The sequence below is a fragment of the Alexandromys fortis genome, unplaced genomic scaffold (assembly GCF_014885135.2).
Source record: "Alexandromys fortis isolate MF-2015 unplaced genomic scaffold, M_Fortis_MF-2015_v1.1 scaffold_64, whole genome shotgun sequence".
In the NCBI taxonomy this organism is placed as follows: Eukaryota; Metazoa; Chordata; class Mammalia; order Rodentia; family Cricetidae; genus Alexandromys; species Alexandromys fortis.
This window is the reverse complement of record NW_026067976.1, coordinates 3,456,094-3,472,121: the sequence shown is the minus strand read 5'-3', so window position 1 is coordinate 3,472,121 and position 16,028 is coordinate 3,456,094. Positions and strand designations below refer to the sequence as shown.

The 16,028-nt window shown below is 43.0% G+C and overlaps 1 protein-coding gene across 1 annotated transcript in view; it reads left to right on the top strand.

Moving 5' to 3' along the window:
- The window catches only part of Adamtsl1 (ADAMTS like 1), a 919,831-nt gene that overhangs the window by 828,763 nt on the left and 75,040 nt on the right, over window positions 1-16,028 (top strand). The window contains exon 21 of the mRNA XM_050157409.1: window positions 5,875-6,002. Within this exon, the coding sequence (XP_050013366.1) occupies window positions 5,875-6,002 (128 nt within the window). The remainder of the gene's footprint in view (window positions 1-5,874; window positions 6,003-16,028) is intronic.

Genomic DNA, 16,028 nt, shown 5'->3' with positions numbered 1-16,028 from the left:
GTTTAAAGACAACCCCGACCCACCAGTCAGAAAATTCAGACGATTTCATGGAGAGCTTATAGTTTGAAACAAATTACCCAGCAAGCAGATAAAGCTATCCACATTAGCAAATTCAAACCCCTATGAATGTCTAAAGAGAAAGAAGCCAGAATCTTGGCAGGAAGCATAAGGACGAGGTTAAGAATGTGCTGTCAGGTGGCCGTTCCCATTCCAAAAATACTTCCTGGGCTTCCACCAGCGCAACGGGGAGGCTTCAGCAGTAAATGCCTTCTAGTTGGTGATGGCATGAAGCACATCAGAGGTTTAAGAAGTTGCTTCGGCTAAGTGGGAAACTTCACAAACCTCAGTCAGTTCCCCAGATTTCTACACAAACTCAGTCTCTGCCGCAAGCCTCTGGGCTACTGTGATTTGGGGTTTCCCCAAAGAAATCACAGAGGAGGTCGTCTTAGAGAGAGCTCTTCATCCGCTTCAAACTTTGTAAAATTCAGACTTGAATCATTGTATTGTACATCTTCCTAAATAACTACCAGCATTAGTGCAAATTACCCCCTACCAGAAATGAGGTTAGTCCTTGTGTCTTCCTACCTGGCCTCAGTAGATGATAGGATTTGGTCGGGTTCGAAAGGGGTCAAAAGTCATTCCCCATTCCTGATCCTAGCATACTATAGCTGAACAAATTACTTTTGCCTCCTCTCAGAAATAATACAAAGCCAGTAGTAACTGGTGAAAGAGTAAAATGATTCAAAGCATGGACACCTGTGTCATAAACATTGGTTCTCATTCCCCCTTGTGGTACACTTTAAGTTATCTCAATAATCTATAAGCAGGAAAAGAAATGTTCCTCTCGAGATAAGGGAAAAAAAACATCCCTCATTCCACACAGTATTTCTAAGTTCTCTATTAAGGCATGCTCTTAAATTTGCCTATTTGCCCCTAAATTCCCTGCTTGCCAGTTCTCATTCTCTTGATCAGTTGTTTTATACCTTTCTAAAATTGCAGAATTCTGGCTGTTTTTCTTTAAATTGTTCACGTATTGGTTATGGAATAACTTGTCCTTCTGATTTAGAAGTTCCAAAGTAAAGAATAGTACTGAGGCCATTGCTGCCAGACCAACCCAGTGTGCCCTATGGCCTTTGTCCTCTTTGCTTCTGCACTGCTGGTCTCTCCCACAGCCAGCCCCATGCCCCCTCCTCTCTGTGCTGAGTTTATGCTATTGTTTTAAAGCCCCTTGTGTCTCATCCACTCGCTCGCTCATCTCACTCAGCTCCCCATGCTAAACAGAATGGCACAAACCTGTCATTGATCAACTGGAAGGCAGAGGCAGGAGGACTGCAAGTTCCAGGCAAACCTGGGCTATATAGAAGACACTAAACTTTGTTAACCTATTGCTGCACAGCATCCATCATGTGTGAGCCCGGGCATGAAGGAGGACACTGAAGGCGGCAGCAGTAACAAAAGAGTAACTTCACTGCTGTCCCTTAGCGTGTTCCCAGCCTTTCCTGTGTGCTTCAAATGCATGAACGCATATGGAATCAGCACCCTAGGTAGGTGCTGGAATTCTCATTTATGGATGAGGGGACTGTCATTGAAAAGTTAAAAGAAATGACTCGTCCAAAGCCACAGAACTAGTTCATGATTGGTAGAGGTGACTTGGAACCCAGTGCACAGAGTTCTGGAATTTGAATTCTAGTCCACTACCCACCGTGGTTCATTGTGGTTTTGATCGCCTTCAGCCCATTTGCTTTGAAGGTCACTTAAATAAGAATGTACTTATTCAACATAGCAACATTCTGGTGAATATGAGTCCTCACCCTTGAGCTCATAGTTTATAGTCTAGCTGAAGAAATGAAACCCTAGCAATAGAAAGAAGCCTTGTAGAACGATTGCGAAAGAATTCCCATGTGAAGGAAGAATTTCTGTGAACTACAGTACCATAACAGAAGAGAACTTGGACTTGTTGGGGAGAATTTGGGCGAGTGGACAGAATGTGGAAGGATTTCTCTTCTCCCCACCCCCCTAAGCTAATGCCAAAGAGTCAGAGTGGTCATCTTGTCTGAAAGAACGGGTTGTTTCAAAATAGGAAATACGTCTGAAAGAATGGGGAAGAAGTGTTGTGTGGATGTCTCAGAAAGCCAAGTCCACACTTTCTGACCAAAGGCATAGTCAAAGAACTGAAGCAATACGTTTTAGAGATGTGGTGGGAGGGGAGTCCTCCTTACCTGACATGTCCACAGTTCTGTTGTTTTGTAGGCTTAAATCATACCCACTCCATGTCCCCTCATCTTCTGGTTTCTCAGCTTCCAACTCAGCCCCAGGGGACTCTTTCTGGTTTCCATGTTCCTGTGCCTACCCTTTCCAAACAGGCCTGTCAACCTGAAACTTAAATACAAGCTGGCAGAAATCAACTACTAACAAATTAAGTTACCTTAATAGAGTTGATGCCTAAAACAGAGCATTCCCCATACCCCACCCCAGGAATTTTTCTCCCCAGTTCTTTCCCTAGAGCAAAGCAAACCCCATTCTCCATAATTAGCCCTTTCTTCCTAGAGAGCCCTCCAAACTTCTCGAAAACTCCTCCCCCCCCCCCAGTGGCAGCCTCCCAATCCCAACTAACCAATTCTATAGCTACATTATAAGAACTACAGGAATCAAACTTCCTGTTTGCCCTAAAAATATTAGCCTTAACAGATGGTTAGGGAGGATAAAATTTATACATGGACCAATGTGCCTAAAACCCATGTATGGACAGCTTTCTAATTCCAACTACAAAACAAGATGAAACAGGGGGTCCTGAAGATATTACAGAGTTGGAAGAGAGAGTATTCAATCACACGAGAAAGCCTGTTCCAAATCCTGTCTCTACCTGCAAATAACTGTGTGCCCTTGCCCTGAAGGTTTAAGAATGTAAACAATTTATAGTGACCACTGCAGGTTTGTGTGGACTTGTTTTCTTAAGATGACATTTAAAGCCTTTATGAAGGGAAATGTTATAGCTTATTTTTCTTGCATTCCATTTATGGGATAAAAGCATAAACAAATGTTCAATCTCATGATCACTATTTCTTCCTTCTCCTCTTCATTCTTTTCCTAGTTTAGAGGTGACTCTGTGCCAAGGATAATGGATCTCCGCCTTTCTTTTCACCACTTCTGTCTATAGCAGCATTCTTTTCCAACTTCAGATTTAGGCTTATGCTTTGGATTAGGTATGATGGTTTATTCAGCTGTGTCAGTCCACAGAGCAGTTGATGTAGTTATGAAAGGTAAACTTCACCTAAAAAAGATGGCAGGTCAAGCTCAGAAGTTCAGTATGGGTGAGGTCTGTGCCTTTGACTATCAGACAAGTATAATAGTCCTATGGGAAAGGAACCTGAATATGGAGATCCAAGAAACTCAGAGAGATTGGCCAGTGTCATATGACCCAATGTCTGTGACCATTCTACTTCCTCACATCCAGCACACACGCACACGCGCATACACACACATACACACATGCACCCATGTATGCACGCACGCACGCACACACGCACACATGCACACCATCACAAGAATCAAGCATTACTAACTAGAGGTACTGGAAGCAGAAACACCAAAGAGTGGTTTAGAAGTTCTGCGCATTGCTCATTAGAATAGCAGTTTCTCTGCGAAGTAGGAAACACGCTGCATCTATGTTTTAGTAGTGGATAGACTGCATTGTAAAAAGTCAAAAGGTTTGCCAATGACCAGTACTTAGATCCTAGCAGCACTAAGGTTCAAAAGAACAATCTTCTAGCCTCCTGCTCCAAACACTGAGGAATCCTGGAAAGGCAAAATGATGCTGCTTGTAGGGAGGCAACCAGGCTAATGGATGTGGGGATTTAGTGACCTTTAACCCCTGCCTTCTCAGTGCACTGAAACCGAATATCATCTGCTACGTTCTATTTAAATTGGAGCCGTCTGCTTTTGCTATTCTTATAAAGCAATTTGTGGAAGTGTGCATATTGCTGGGACATCATAAGATTTTAAATCATGGTCAATTTTACTATTTTTTCCCATTTTTAAATCTAAAACAGCTTGCACACCTGAAGAGACTTAGCAACGTTGTTGCATTAGGCTGCGTCCGAGGAGATTCCTTTAGGACACCGTGAGGCTGTTATCAGGGATAACTTGCATAACCATCTTTCTCTTATTAGCTTCTTTGAAGTAAACTCACAATGCAACTATCTCACTTAGAGGAAAAATACCCAGAGATTAACAAATGTGTGAGCAAATGCGTGGACGGGTTGCATCATAGCCTCCTGCTGCTGCCTGGGCGGCCCCCATGCAGTTCAGCTCTAGTAGAGGCTCCCAAAGCATGCCTGTCCCCAGGAATATTTGTGATGGTCCAGAATAGTGCTAAATTAAGTGGAAATAACTACAAAACTTCCCTTTGGCTAATATGTTCTACTTTCTTCTCCGTTGCGTGCCCTACATAGCTAGATTGGGGCATGCAGTCTTACTCCTGCCTTCCTTCTGACGGAGATAAAAATAGCAACACAATAGGCCGACAGCTAGCAGAGAAGTTGAGGAGAATCCTTCAGTACAAGACTGGCCATCCACCTTAGCAATACGGAGAGATGACCAGAGGTGGTGCCGAGCGGCAGATCCATTGGGTCTAGAGGGACCCTGCCAGAGACACAGTAAAGAAAATAAAGTGAATGAATATCCAGTTGGAGAAGGTTGCTGGCGCAAGATGCCTGATTTCTGGTATTCAGTTAGCTATCAGGCTTTAAGAGTCCTCTTTCTTGAACAAGTGAGCCCCCAGTGCCTGCTTGGTTCCTAGGGATAAATGTGAAAACTAGTAGTCGGGTCTTTGGGTGTTTTGAAACCAGGAATGTGGAAAGGACAAATAAGGTGGAAAGAACTGGTCCAAAGATGTTACAAATACCTCTCTGTGACATGAACAATCTGTCCCCCTACCCTGTCTCTCTACCTCTTCTAGATTCCCACATCTTCTTACACTTCCTAGGTTTCGCCAGCCTTTGAGTCACGGAACCAGCAGTTTCAAGGCCCCATCATTAGTCTTTCCTCAGCCATGGCAGAACATGGAGTTCTTAGAAATGGTGCAAATCTAGGAAGTAATCGTCATTAGATAGACTAGAAGTTCACTATAGGTGGCTACAATTTGACTCTTGTAATTCTCTTTAGGTAGATAGAGATACCTAAAGAACCATGTGGCTGTCCTAGAATTGTCTGTCCATGACCTAGAAGGACAAGTGTCGCTTCACTATACTGGGCATCTTCTCTGTAGAAGGTCCTCTGTAATACCGTGACAGATGGAGGCAATATGACCTGTGGGCTGCACCTGTGTATACGGGTTGATGAAAACAATAGATGTTTATAGTACTGCCTAGAATTGGAAGACATATAATTTCCTTTAAATAACAATCATCTTGTCAATTACTGTCCCATAGCTGCTTCTCTTCTACCGTCATGCCTTAGCAGGTGCCTCTTTTTATATCCCCAAACCCTGTGTTCTTCCTACCATCCAATCAGGAAATGCTCCTCCTATATAGCTTGTCATTTTCCTTAGTAAGTCTTTCCCCAAATCTTTTTTGGGCATTTGTTTAGCATCCTCTCTCATGGTGTATGTATTTGGTGCACAAGTGTTGTCTGTTCCAACCAATAACATTAGATCAGGTAGTCCGTAAGCTCTGAAAAAAAATCAAAACCCCCATTTAAGATTGCCAACATGCCAATCAAATCAACAAGATATCCTTGGTTTCCTGGATATCCTCTCTTATCTTTCTGAGTTGTTAGAACAAAGGTCTCGATACACCCCTACATACCTCCCCTATAATGAATACCAAAAAGAGCATCTGACTTGACCAGGTCTACATTTCTTTTCTGTTGCTCCAGGATTCTTCTACAGCCAGATGATTCCTTACAGATCTTGGCACCAGTGGAAGCTGATGTGGGCTTCTATACTTGCAATGCCACAAATGCCTTGGGATATGACTCTGTCTCCATTGCTGTCACATTAGCAGGTAACCTGAAAACCCCTATCCAGTTTTACCCTAAAATCTTTATGACTAAATGCCTACAATATGTCACAAATGCCTAGGATGCATAGATAAATATGACTTTGATCCCACCCTCAGGGAGTTTGTAATCTATAATCATAATAGAAATGAAGTTTAGCATGAGGGAGAATAAAGGAACTGAAAACTGAGACATCTCATGCATATGAGGAGGTCTCGGAGCTTGGGTGGTTAGGATTTTTTGTAAATGGAAACAGAGCAGAGAGAAATGAGCAAAGGTTGTGCCTGCAAGCACACAGCGATGGGGAGCACCCATAAAGTGTGAGCTACGATTATTGGGTGACCTTTGGAAATCCTGTCTTTTCTCCTTGTCCTACCTCTTGCCAAAAATCAAAAGAGACTTTAAGGCTGCGGGCAACTACAGTTCTGTAGTCATAGCTTAGAGCCAAGTGTTCCCCAACTTCTCTCTGGGTCAGCTTTATTCAAACTGGAGTTTTGTTCAAATGTATTCCTACCAATGGTTTTCCCATATCCGTGCATTGTGACTGAAATCACCAACCCTCAGACTACAATGCCTCCCAAGGCTGTGGCGTTGAAGCAATGTACTTTTTTTTTATTGATCTAATTTTTGCATTATTTTATAATTTTATTACATCAGAGTCACAGGATGTGTCGTTAATTACAGAAAAATGTTGGTGTCTGTTCAGACTTCCTTTGTGACCCAGTACATAGCTCACTTAGAGATGCCCCACGTGTACTTACGAGGAAAGGGTAGAGTCTCACATGTGCAGGTTAAACTCATGGTGGTTGTATGGTTCTATCAGTTATACTCAACTCCATGGATTTTGTTAATTTCTTGTCTGCTTCCTTCACTCCTAAAAGAGGGGTGTTATCTCACTTTCCAGTTTTTCCTGCAATGCCTGACATTTTCTTTGTGTTTTCTTCAGGGTACTCTGTTGTTTCCTCTCGATACCCTGTCTTTCTTAAAGCTGTGTATCCAGAGCCTGCAGGTTCAGTATTACTGTGGGTTGCTATAGAGTTGTGCATCTGGTCAATAGTCACTTTCTTTAAATACTAATTTTTTAACTTAAAAATCTCCTTTGCCTGATGTTTAATATTACTATGTCTCATTTCTTTGGGTGAGTACTTACATTTTTCTATCCTTTAATCTTCACGCTTTCTGTATAATTACATTTTAGTTATTATGCCTCTTATTTAAAAAAAAGGTATAACTGGTTGAAGCAATGTACTTTTATAAAACTTTACAACCTGGGACAAATCCTTGCCTTTGGAGCCATAAGAGATCTTAGATACTGACTGGACCAAAACCTTGTTTCTTAGAGGCCAGGCAACCTGAAGTTACATCTCTGCCTAGCTGATGGGAGGAACAAGGGGCTGAGGTCCCCTAAAGCACAGCAATTCGTTACCTCCATTGGCCCACTGATCCTACCAAGACAGGATCCTTTTCCTTAGACCTGAGCTAACGGTCTTTGCAGCAATGTGCCGCATATGTTTGTATTTATTCCTTTCGATTGCTACTCGCATCCGATGATTCAGTGGATGCTAGGAAAGCCGGCATCACCCGCACTGACCTCATCCGTCTGTGTGGGGATTATGTTGTCACACTGTACTCGAGTCACACATGCTACTCCCTTTCAGGTCTGGTTTGCCAGGGTCTGTCTGCCCCCTTGACCTAAGGCGGGATCCGGGACAGGACCTATAGCAGCTTTGCAGGGAAGATGAAAGCTGATAATGAAGAAGGCAGGCTAAGGTGCCCTGAGATGAGAGAGAGAGGAGAGAGAGTTAAACATTTTCCTAATACATTCCAGTTTCAATTTTCATTCTCTCTATTCAGAGCCCAGATGCTCAGCAACAATCTTTCAAAATCTCTTCTGCTGTCTGCCCTCCAACCCACACTTTCATGGGCACTGCTAGCATGCTTCCAACTGCTGGTCATTGGTGGATTAACTCTCTTGCTTATACTGAATTAGAGTTCCGCTCTGCCAGGAACTGAATACCCTTGTTCACCCAAATTTAATACAATGAATGGAAACTTGTCCGGGGTTAAACAAGGCTGTTGTAACATCAGGATCCTCCTTAGCTCTTTGAAGGCGAGCTTTTGGAAGCTGCCAAGGGTTTCAAAGCCAGAGAAGAGAGACAGAGGGGCTAGAGAGACACCAGGGGAGGAAGTGATGAAATATGACCACAGACGCTAAGGTCCCCATCCTTCCACTGCTGGGTTTGTCCAGGTTGGCTGATAAATCAGCCCTTCAAGCAGCCCCTTTAGAAGCAAAGTTGAAAATGGGGGTGTTGCCTTCCCATCATGTGTGCACTTTTATCTGGGGTTGTCATCCACACCTCAGCCAATGTTGTGAAACATTCGGTAAGAAAACTCAAGTTTGGGTCTCGAGGTCCTTACAAATAAGAGAAGGCAGGAGATGTGCCTGTCTCAGATGGAGAAATGGGTAGGATCCTGCTGAAGCCCAGCAAAGCGGCGCACATCTGTAACCCCACCACTGAGAGGCCAAGGCAGAAAGATCTGAGTCCTCAGCCAGCCTGTACTATTTAGCAAGCTCCAGGCCAGCAGAGGTTCTAGAGAGAAACCCCATCTCAAACCAAAACAAAGACACTGCTCCACAATACGTGTTATATGAGCTGAGCATAACCTGAGTTTGGAGGCGGGAATGAGTGTGGAGCACTCCTAAATTGGATTATCAGCTGTGCTGCTTACTACCTGCATGATCTTGAAACAAGTATAAAACTTGAGTGTCTTGTGTACCAGTGAAAGTAATACTGTCCACGGGTGGTGTGAGATTAAGATTGTAGGTGTGAAAAGGATCTTAAACTGAGGGATCCTGGGAATAAGGGGGATGGTCTTCCCCAGAGAAGAACACACCACTTACTTATCTAACACCAAAAGCTCAGCCCTGAACACATACATACAAGTAGCATTATATGGACTGAAGAGGTTATTTAGGAATATTGTGTGTATACATAGACATGTATGCATGCAGTAACAATAAAAGAAGAGCCCATGAATTTGAAGGAGAGTGGGGAGGAACACATGGGAGCACTTGGAGAGATGAAAGGGAAGGGAGATGTGTTGTAACTTATAATCTGTGTGTATGTTTATGTATGTATGTGTGTAGATATATATGTATATGTGTGTATGTATGTATGTGTATGAATGAAAGAAGAGCTTAGACTAGGGTTGGCAATATGATTCACACAATAAATGTTAGCTTTCTTTCTCTAGTTCTTCTAAAGTGAAAACAGCCCTAAGGTTGAAAAGCATCAGCCAGCTTTGTTTCCATGCTGTTTTTAGCCTGAGTCTTCAACACCGATGTCTTTCAGGTGTGGACTTAGCTCACTTAGTCAGATTCTTGTAAACCCCAGGTGCTGCTATATATATGGAGAAACTGCGGCGCTTTCTTGGACTTCGGCGTAAATTAGGTCAAAGAGAGAGAAAACTGAGGTTCAGGATAAATAGGTGGCCTGATAATTTCATAAGCACAGACTTTGGTCCTGTGGGTGCCCCCTGTGTAGATCCAGGGAGCCTCAGAGCATGGGTCTGAGTCACACTTGGCACTGCTTAAGATCCCACGCAGTTTCTTAACTTGCTGACTTCATGAGATCACCAGTACCTCCCAGAAACATCCTGAGATGAATAGACAAACGCACCCACGTAAAATGCTTAGACTCATCGTGCCCAGCGCATCTCAGGTGCTGGCTGCTCGTCAGAGAGATTACTGTTTGTAGTGTCAAAGCAACGTCAACTGATCTTTAGAGTGGGGAGAAGCCCTGAGAGATTACTGTGCTCACCAGCTTTGTAGACCGTTTCTGAAGACCATGTCTCTCGGTGTGTCCGAGGCAATCAGGGAAGCTGGATTCGCCAACTGTAAAGTTTTTAAGCACCTGGGCTGAGACAAGGACGTGGGGTAAGAACACCAGGAGAGGCACAAATCACTCTCGTTTTTTAAACTTCTTAGTTAATGTACAGGTAGAGCAGAGCTAAGTAGAGGGGAGTTTCTGATATGTGCTCCTATTGTTGCAAGAGATTGGAACACCATCCTAGCCAGTCGGATTCCACACACTGAGCCATTTGCTCAGAAGCCTTCCTAACCAGAATGGCGCCGGCAGCAGTTTGAAGAAAAGCAGTAGTTTCCTGGTAAATTGCTTCCTTCTGGCTCAGCGAGCTCCACTTACCAATGCAGATGAGAGCCTCTCCAGGTGGAGATCACAGCTGAAGTCATACTCAAAGGGGAAGTGTTTCTGGTTGTCGTTGATTTTCTAAGATCACAAAAAAAGATACTGTAAGGCTGCCTTGACATCATCAGTGGAAAATGAGGAGAAGATGCGGGCTAGGGGATGGGGGTATCTGTCGTGGAAAGAGAGCCCAGATGAACTCATCTCTAGTTGCGCAGGGAGACAGAAAACGCTTCTCCTTTCCTGGCCTGTTTTCCTGTCTTTTCATGCGTTGAGTAGCTGACACATATTGTGTCGAATAAAGAGATCAGAGAGCCCCTGCTGGGAGGATAAAACTAAAAGGTGGTTGTTTTGAAATTCTTTTTCTGCCCCTCCTCATCGTGATTTAGTAGCTGCAATAAAAAAAAGAACAGGAACCGTGTAAGCTTTTCATAACGTTAAGTCCTTTCAAATCGGCAACCCTCAAATTTCTCAACCCGCCGTGGTTAACTAGAGTTTTCTTCATCAAGTTAGACTCCAAGAGGGCTTGTCACCAGCAGCAAAGGCTGATAAAAGAAGCTTTTCGACAGTGTCCAGATCGAAAGGCAAGCTGGATGGGTTTGAGTATGTCCCAGTGGTACTCTGAGTCAATGGGCCCTCGTACAGACTAGAATCCTAAGCGACCAAGGGCTTAAGTTCTCAAGTGCCGAAGCCTAGAAAGCCCACCAGAGACCTGTGCTTCTATAGAACGTAAAGATAAAGATAGGCATATAACCAATATGCCTGGTTTTCAAGTAGACTTAAGGAAAGAGATAAGGTACAGGCAAGGGTTGCAAGCACACTTGTCCCAATTCCTCATCTGCCCAGTGGGGTGCAAGAAGGATGGGTGAGTGGGCAGATGGGGGAAAGCATGTCTTCACCATGGTTTCGAGGAGAGTCTGCAGCCACCTATAGCCACACCCTGTTGTAGCTTGCTTGTTTGTTCCCAGCTGCTCAGCCCCAAAATAATCATACAGAAACTATATTAATTAAATCACTGCTTGGCCAATCACTTAAGCATATTGCTAGCTAGCTCTTATATCTTTGGTTAACCCATTTCTATTATTTTATATTTTACCATGAGACTCATGGCCTACTGACCAAGTTCCAGGCAGCAGCTTGCATCTTTCCCCTCTGGTGGCTCCATAGCGTCTCACTGACTCTGCCTTCTTTCTCCCAGAATTCAGTTTAGTTTTCTTTTCCCCGCCTAGCTCTATTCTGCCCTGCTGTAGGCCCAAAGCAGTTTCTATTTATTAACCAATAAAAGCAACACACATACAGAAGGACCTCCCACACCAATACGTACTATGTGTCCTTTGTCTAGAACTCTGTGTGGAACATGCAAAAGAAATGGCAGAAACCTTAGCTGTCTGTTCTCCTTAGGGGTCAAGTTCAGTTGATTAATTAGAAGAGATAACAGCCAGAACATGAGGATCATGATATCCTGGCATGGGCAAAAAGAAATATCTAAGATGAATAATAATGGAATCAAGAAAGCTTGGACTTGTTTGGAATCATGTTCTCTGATGCTCACTACCCTGCAGCATTTATATTAAAGCACACCAAATAAACAGAATTTCAAGGGTTAAAAAAAAATCCATTCCTTCTCGTACTTGCTCAGGATAAGTAGTAGCCAGTGTGACCCTGAATGACCACAAAGTTTTTCAGTTTTCTGAAATATTTATGTATCACAGAATCCATCCACTATGCATGCACAATTCAGATATTCAGCAAATCTACCTTTGTGTAACTATCCCCACAAAGAAGGGTTTCTTTCCATTTTAATAGTTTTCTTTTTTATTTATTTATTAAAGATTTCTGCCTCCTCCCCGCCACCGCCTCCCATTTCCCTCCCCCTCCCCCAATCAAGTCCCTCTTCCTCGTCAGCCCAAAGAGCAATCAGGGTTCCCTGCCCTGTGGGAAGTCCAAGGACCACCCACCTCCATCCAGGTCTAGTAAGGTAAGCAAACTGCTTAGGCTCCCACAAAGCCAATACATGCAGTAGGATCAAAGAACCCATTGCCATTGTTCTTGAGTTCTCAGTAGTCCTCATTGTCCACTATGTTCAGCGAGTCCGGTTTTATCCCAGGCTTTTTCAGATCCAGGCCAGCTGGCCTTGGTGAGTTCCCAATAGAACATCCTCATTGTCTCAGTGTGTGGGTGCACCCCTCGCAGTCCTGAGTTCCTTGCTCATGCTCTCTCTCCTTCTTCTCCTGATAGGCATCCTCCAGAATATTAACCTTTAATAGTTTTCTTGAGGTATGGTCCACATACCAGGCCGCTCCGCTAACGCACACAAGTCCGTGGCACTTAGTATATTCAGAGTTGTGCATCTGTCTTCACATTCAACTTTCGATAACATTTTTGTTCCTCCCCAACTCAACTCCACACCCTTTAGCCATCACCCCCAGTCTCCCAGGCAAACTCCAATGCGTTTTTCTTCTGCAAACCTGTCTATCTGGAACAGTTTACATAAATGCAGTCATACAGTACTTTTGTCCTTCGCCAATGATCTCTATCTTTGGGCATAATAATAATGGTGCCTTTAATACCATCCTCTTGTAGCATATATGAAGCTGTCCTTTTAAAGATAAATGGTCCCTGTAAGAACTACTATTCCTCGGGGTAAGATAATAGTTCGCTGTGTGAACAGGTTACCTTTCATTTGTCTCTTCCTCAGATTGTAGAAATTTGTGTGGTTTCTTTCCACTTTGGGATGTCATGAATACCAATGCTATAAAGATTCATGTGCCAGTCCACAGGTGGCTTTAAGTTTTATCTCTTTGTTAATACATTTCTCAAAGTATAAATTTTCCATTGTGCGAAGCGTTTATGTTTACCTTTTGACAGAACTGCCAACTTTGCTCCAAACACTGGTATTACTTTGCATCGCCATCAGCAGTCTACATAGAGAGGCCGAGTTTCTCCACACTCTCACTCCTTGTTCTTGTCTGCCGCTTTTATTACAACAGTCCTCATGGCTGGTGGTGGAGTATCTTTTCTTTTTTTAATTACTGTAAAACACAGTTGCAACGACTTACACTACACGTCTTCCCACCTTCTCATCCTCACCCAGCCAAACACCTTTTTGTTGTTCATTGTTCATCTCTGTGCCTTCTTGGTTGCAGGGACAATTTTAGAGATGTACATTGCATATATGGTGTGCACATTCATTCTTACTGCTACTGCTACGAGTTCCATATATTTCAGGGCCTGAAACAACACAGATATTATCATAGTTCTTACAGTTCTGTGTGGAAAGACAGATGATTGCTGAAATCTAGATGGAGACAGGCTCCCTTCTTCCCTGAAGGCTCTAGGGGAAAATCCTTTCTTTCTCATTCAAATGGATGGAAGAATTTTGTTCCATGTGACAGATGACTATGGAACCAATTTTTTAATTATAAACTAAATGTCAGCCAGGTGGTGGTATTGCACACACACACCTTTAATCCCAGCACTCAGGAGGCAGAGGCAGACAGATCTCTAAGTTCCAGGCCAGCCTAGTCTACAAAGCAAGTTCCAGGACAGCAAGGGTTACACATAGAAACCCCCTCTTAAAAACAAAAATAAAACAAACCAAAAAAAAAAAATGTCATTTCTGGGCTCTTGTGGTCATTGTGTTCTTTGGCTCTCAACCCCTTCAAGGCCAACAATGGTATATTTAGTCTTCACATTCATCACCTACACATTCTTCTGTCCCTTCTTCTGGTTCTGAGAGTTCCTGTGTTTCAACTGGGGCCCACCCATGAAACCCAGGATCATCTCTCTGTTTTAAGTTCAGCAGGTTAGCAACCTTAATTTCCTTCTGCTACGGTATCATGGTTTCCAGCGATTAAGACCTCTTTGCAAAGTCATTGTTTGGCCTGCTGTACAGTGTCTGAGGACACAGCTCGTTCCCATAACACAGCTGCCAAAGAACAAAGTACAAGTCAATGTTGCTAGACCTGATTTTTCCAAAGAAGCCAATCCAAAAATATTTTTAAACATCGCACTTTTTAAAATATTTCTATTTTTAGTTAAACCAATTCAAATTTTTAAAAATTCCTCCTGGACTAAATAAGTTTGTGCTCTGATCTAGCTTCTGGTTAAGTGGTCCATTTTCCGTACTTCTGCTCATATACGTATACGTATCTTATTTCCCGGAGACAGTGTTCTATAAAATCGAATCTAATTTATTCAGCTAAATAATAGCAGTAGAAGTCATGTGGTGGTTTGGATAGAAGAGAAAGATTTGCTTTTTAATATCACTAAAGAAGGGAGGTTGCTATCATAATGAGACACTTTGGGAGATGTACTTGCCTCGTTGCCAAATTTAGAAGCAGATTCAGAACTATAAGCCCATGGCTTAATTGTAAACAGAGGATCTTTAAATAGATGTACTCTTGGCTCTTTTAGACCTGAGAGTTCTGTGACTCTTTCATGAGAACAAAGGACAGCCAATCCCACCCACAATTACCGTCTCTGCGGTTCCTTCCTTACCTGCAGATCTCACAAGGAAGTCGACTCAGCTTTTCCATTGTGGAAGAGAAGGAAGGAGTATGCAGCCTTTGCCGTAAAGTCTTAGAAAATAACAAATGAAATGAAACAGTCCCTAGAGCATGCTAAACCTGGTCTCAACTGGAGCTCAAGTTCAAGGGAAGGAAGGGGAAGTTGAAGGAGAACTTCACAGACAGCAGAACAGCAGAGGGTTCATTCTAGAACAACAAAATGTGGGAGGTTTTTATAAGGGAAATCAGACTGAGGGGGGAAAAGCACTCATATTATCTGTGACAGGACAATTCATATTAAATTACCAGGAGGTGAGATCTAACAAGAAGTAGAAAGTAGACATTGATAGACAGTGTCCATTACAGCAAATATCAGCCAAGAATGGTGTTGATATTCGCCAAGGTTCCAGCTGATCTTCATCCTTTTAACCTAAGCTAAGAGCCTTAAATACTGTAACTGAAACTTCCCCTTTTAAGGTTTTCTTTTTTCAGGTGTAACTCCGGTGACACTTCTAATAGACTTGTGGCAATTGCAGGGTAGGCTGAGTCTGGCATTTCTTGAGACAATGCTTTGATACACTCACTATCAGGCATTGTCTGTTGATTAAATTTGGATTGAATATAATTTGCTTAATTTTAGATATTTTGAACTGTATGAAATTTACATTATTTCATTGCTTTAGACTTCAATTTTATTGCAGGCTCATGCATCAATTAGTAGGTACTAGTGTCTTCACCTTTCTTTGTGCTGATATTTAGATCTGCCATGGACCTTGTATCTTCTGGAGCAGTCTCATGGAAAAGAGGATCTGCTCAGCCTAGGTGGTTTCAAATCTGGAGCTGGGGACTTTTGAGGTATCTCTAACAAGACCTCCTGCAGAAAGCTCTTTATAGTTCCTCAGAACTGGCTGAAGTTTAGGGACAATCCATAATATTTAAATATTTGTTTTTCTAATATATTGGAACTCTTATAAGTCTTCAAAATCAAAGCAGTTTTATCTTTTCAATAACAGATTTGTCTTTCTTCTTATAATACTGCTATTGCTCCTGCTACTGCTACTTCCACCACCACCACCACCACCACCACCACCACCATCACCATTACCACCATCACCATTACCACCATCACCACCATCACCACCATCACCATTACCACCATCACCACCATCACCACCACCACCACCACCACCATCACCACCATCACCACTACCACCACCACCACCAAAAGACACACATAAGCGCNCACCATCACCACCATCACCACCATCACCATTACCACCATCACCACCATCACCACCACCACCACCACCACCATCAC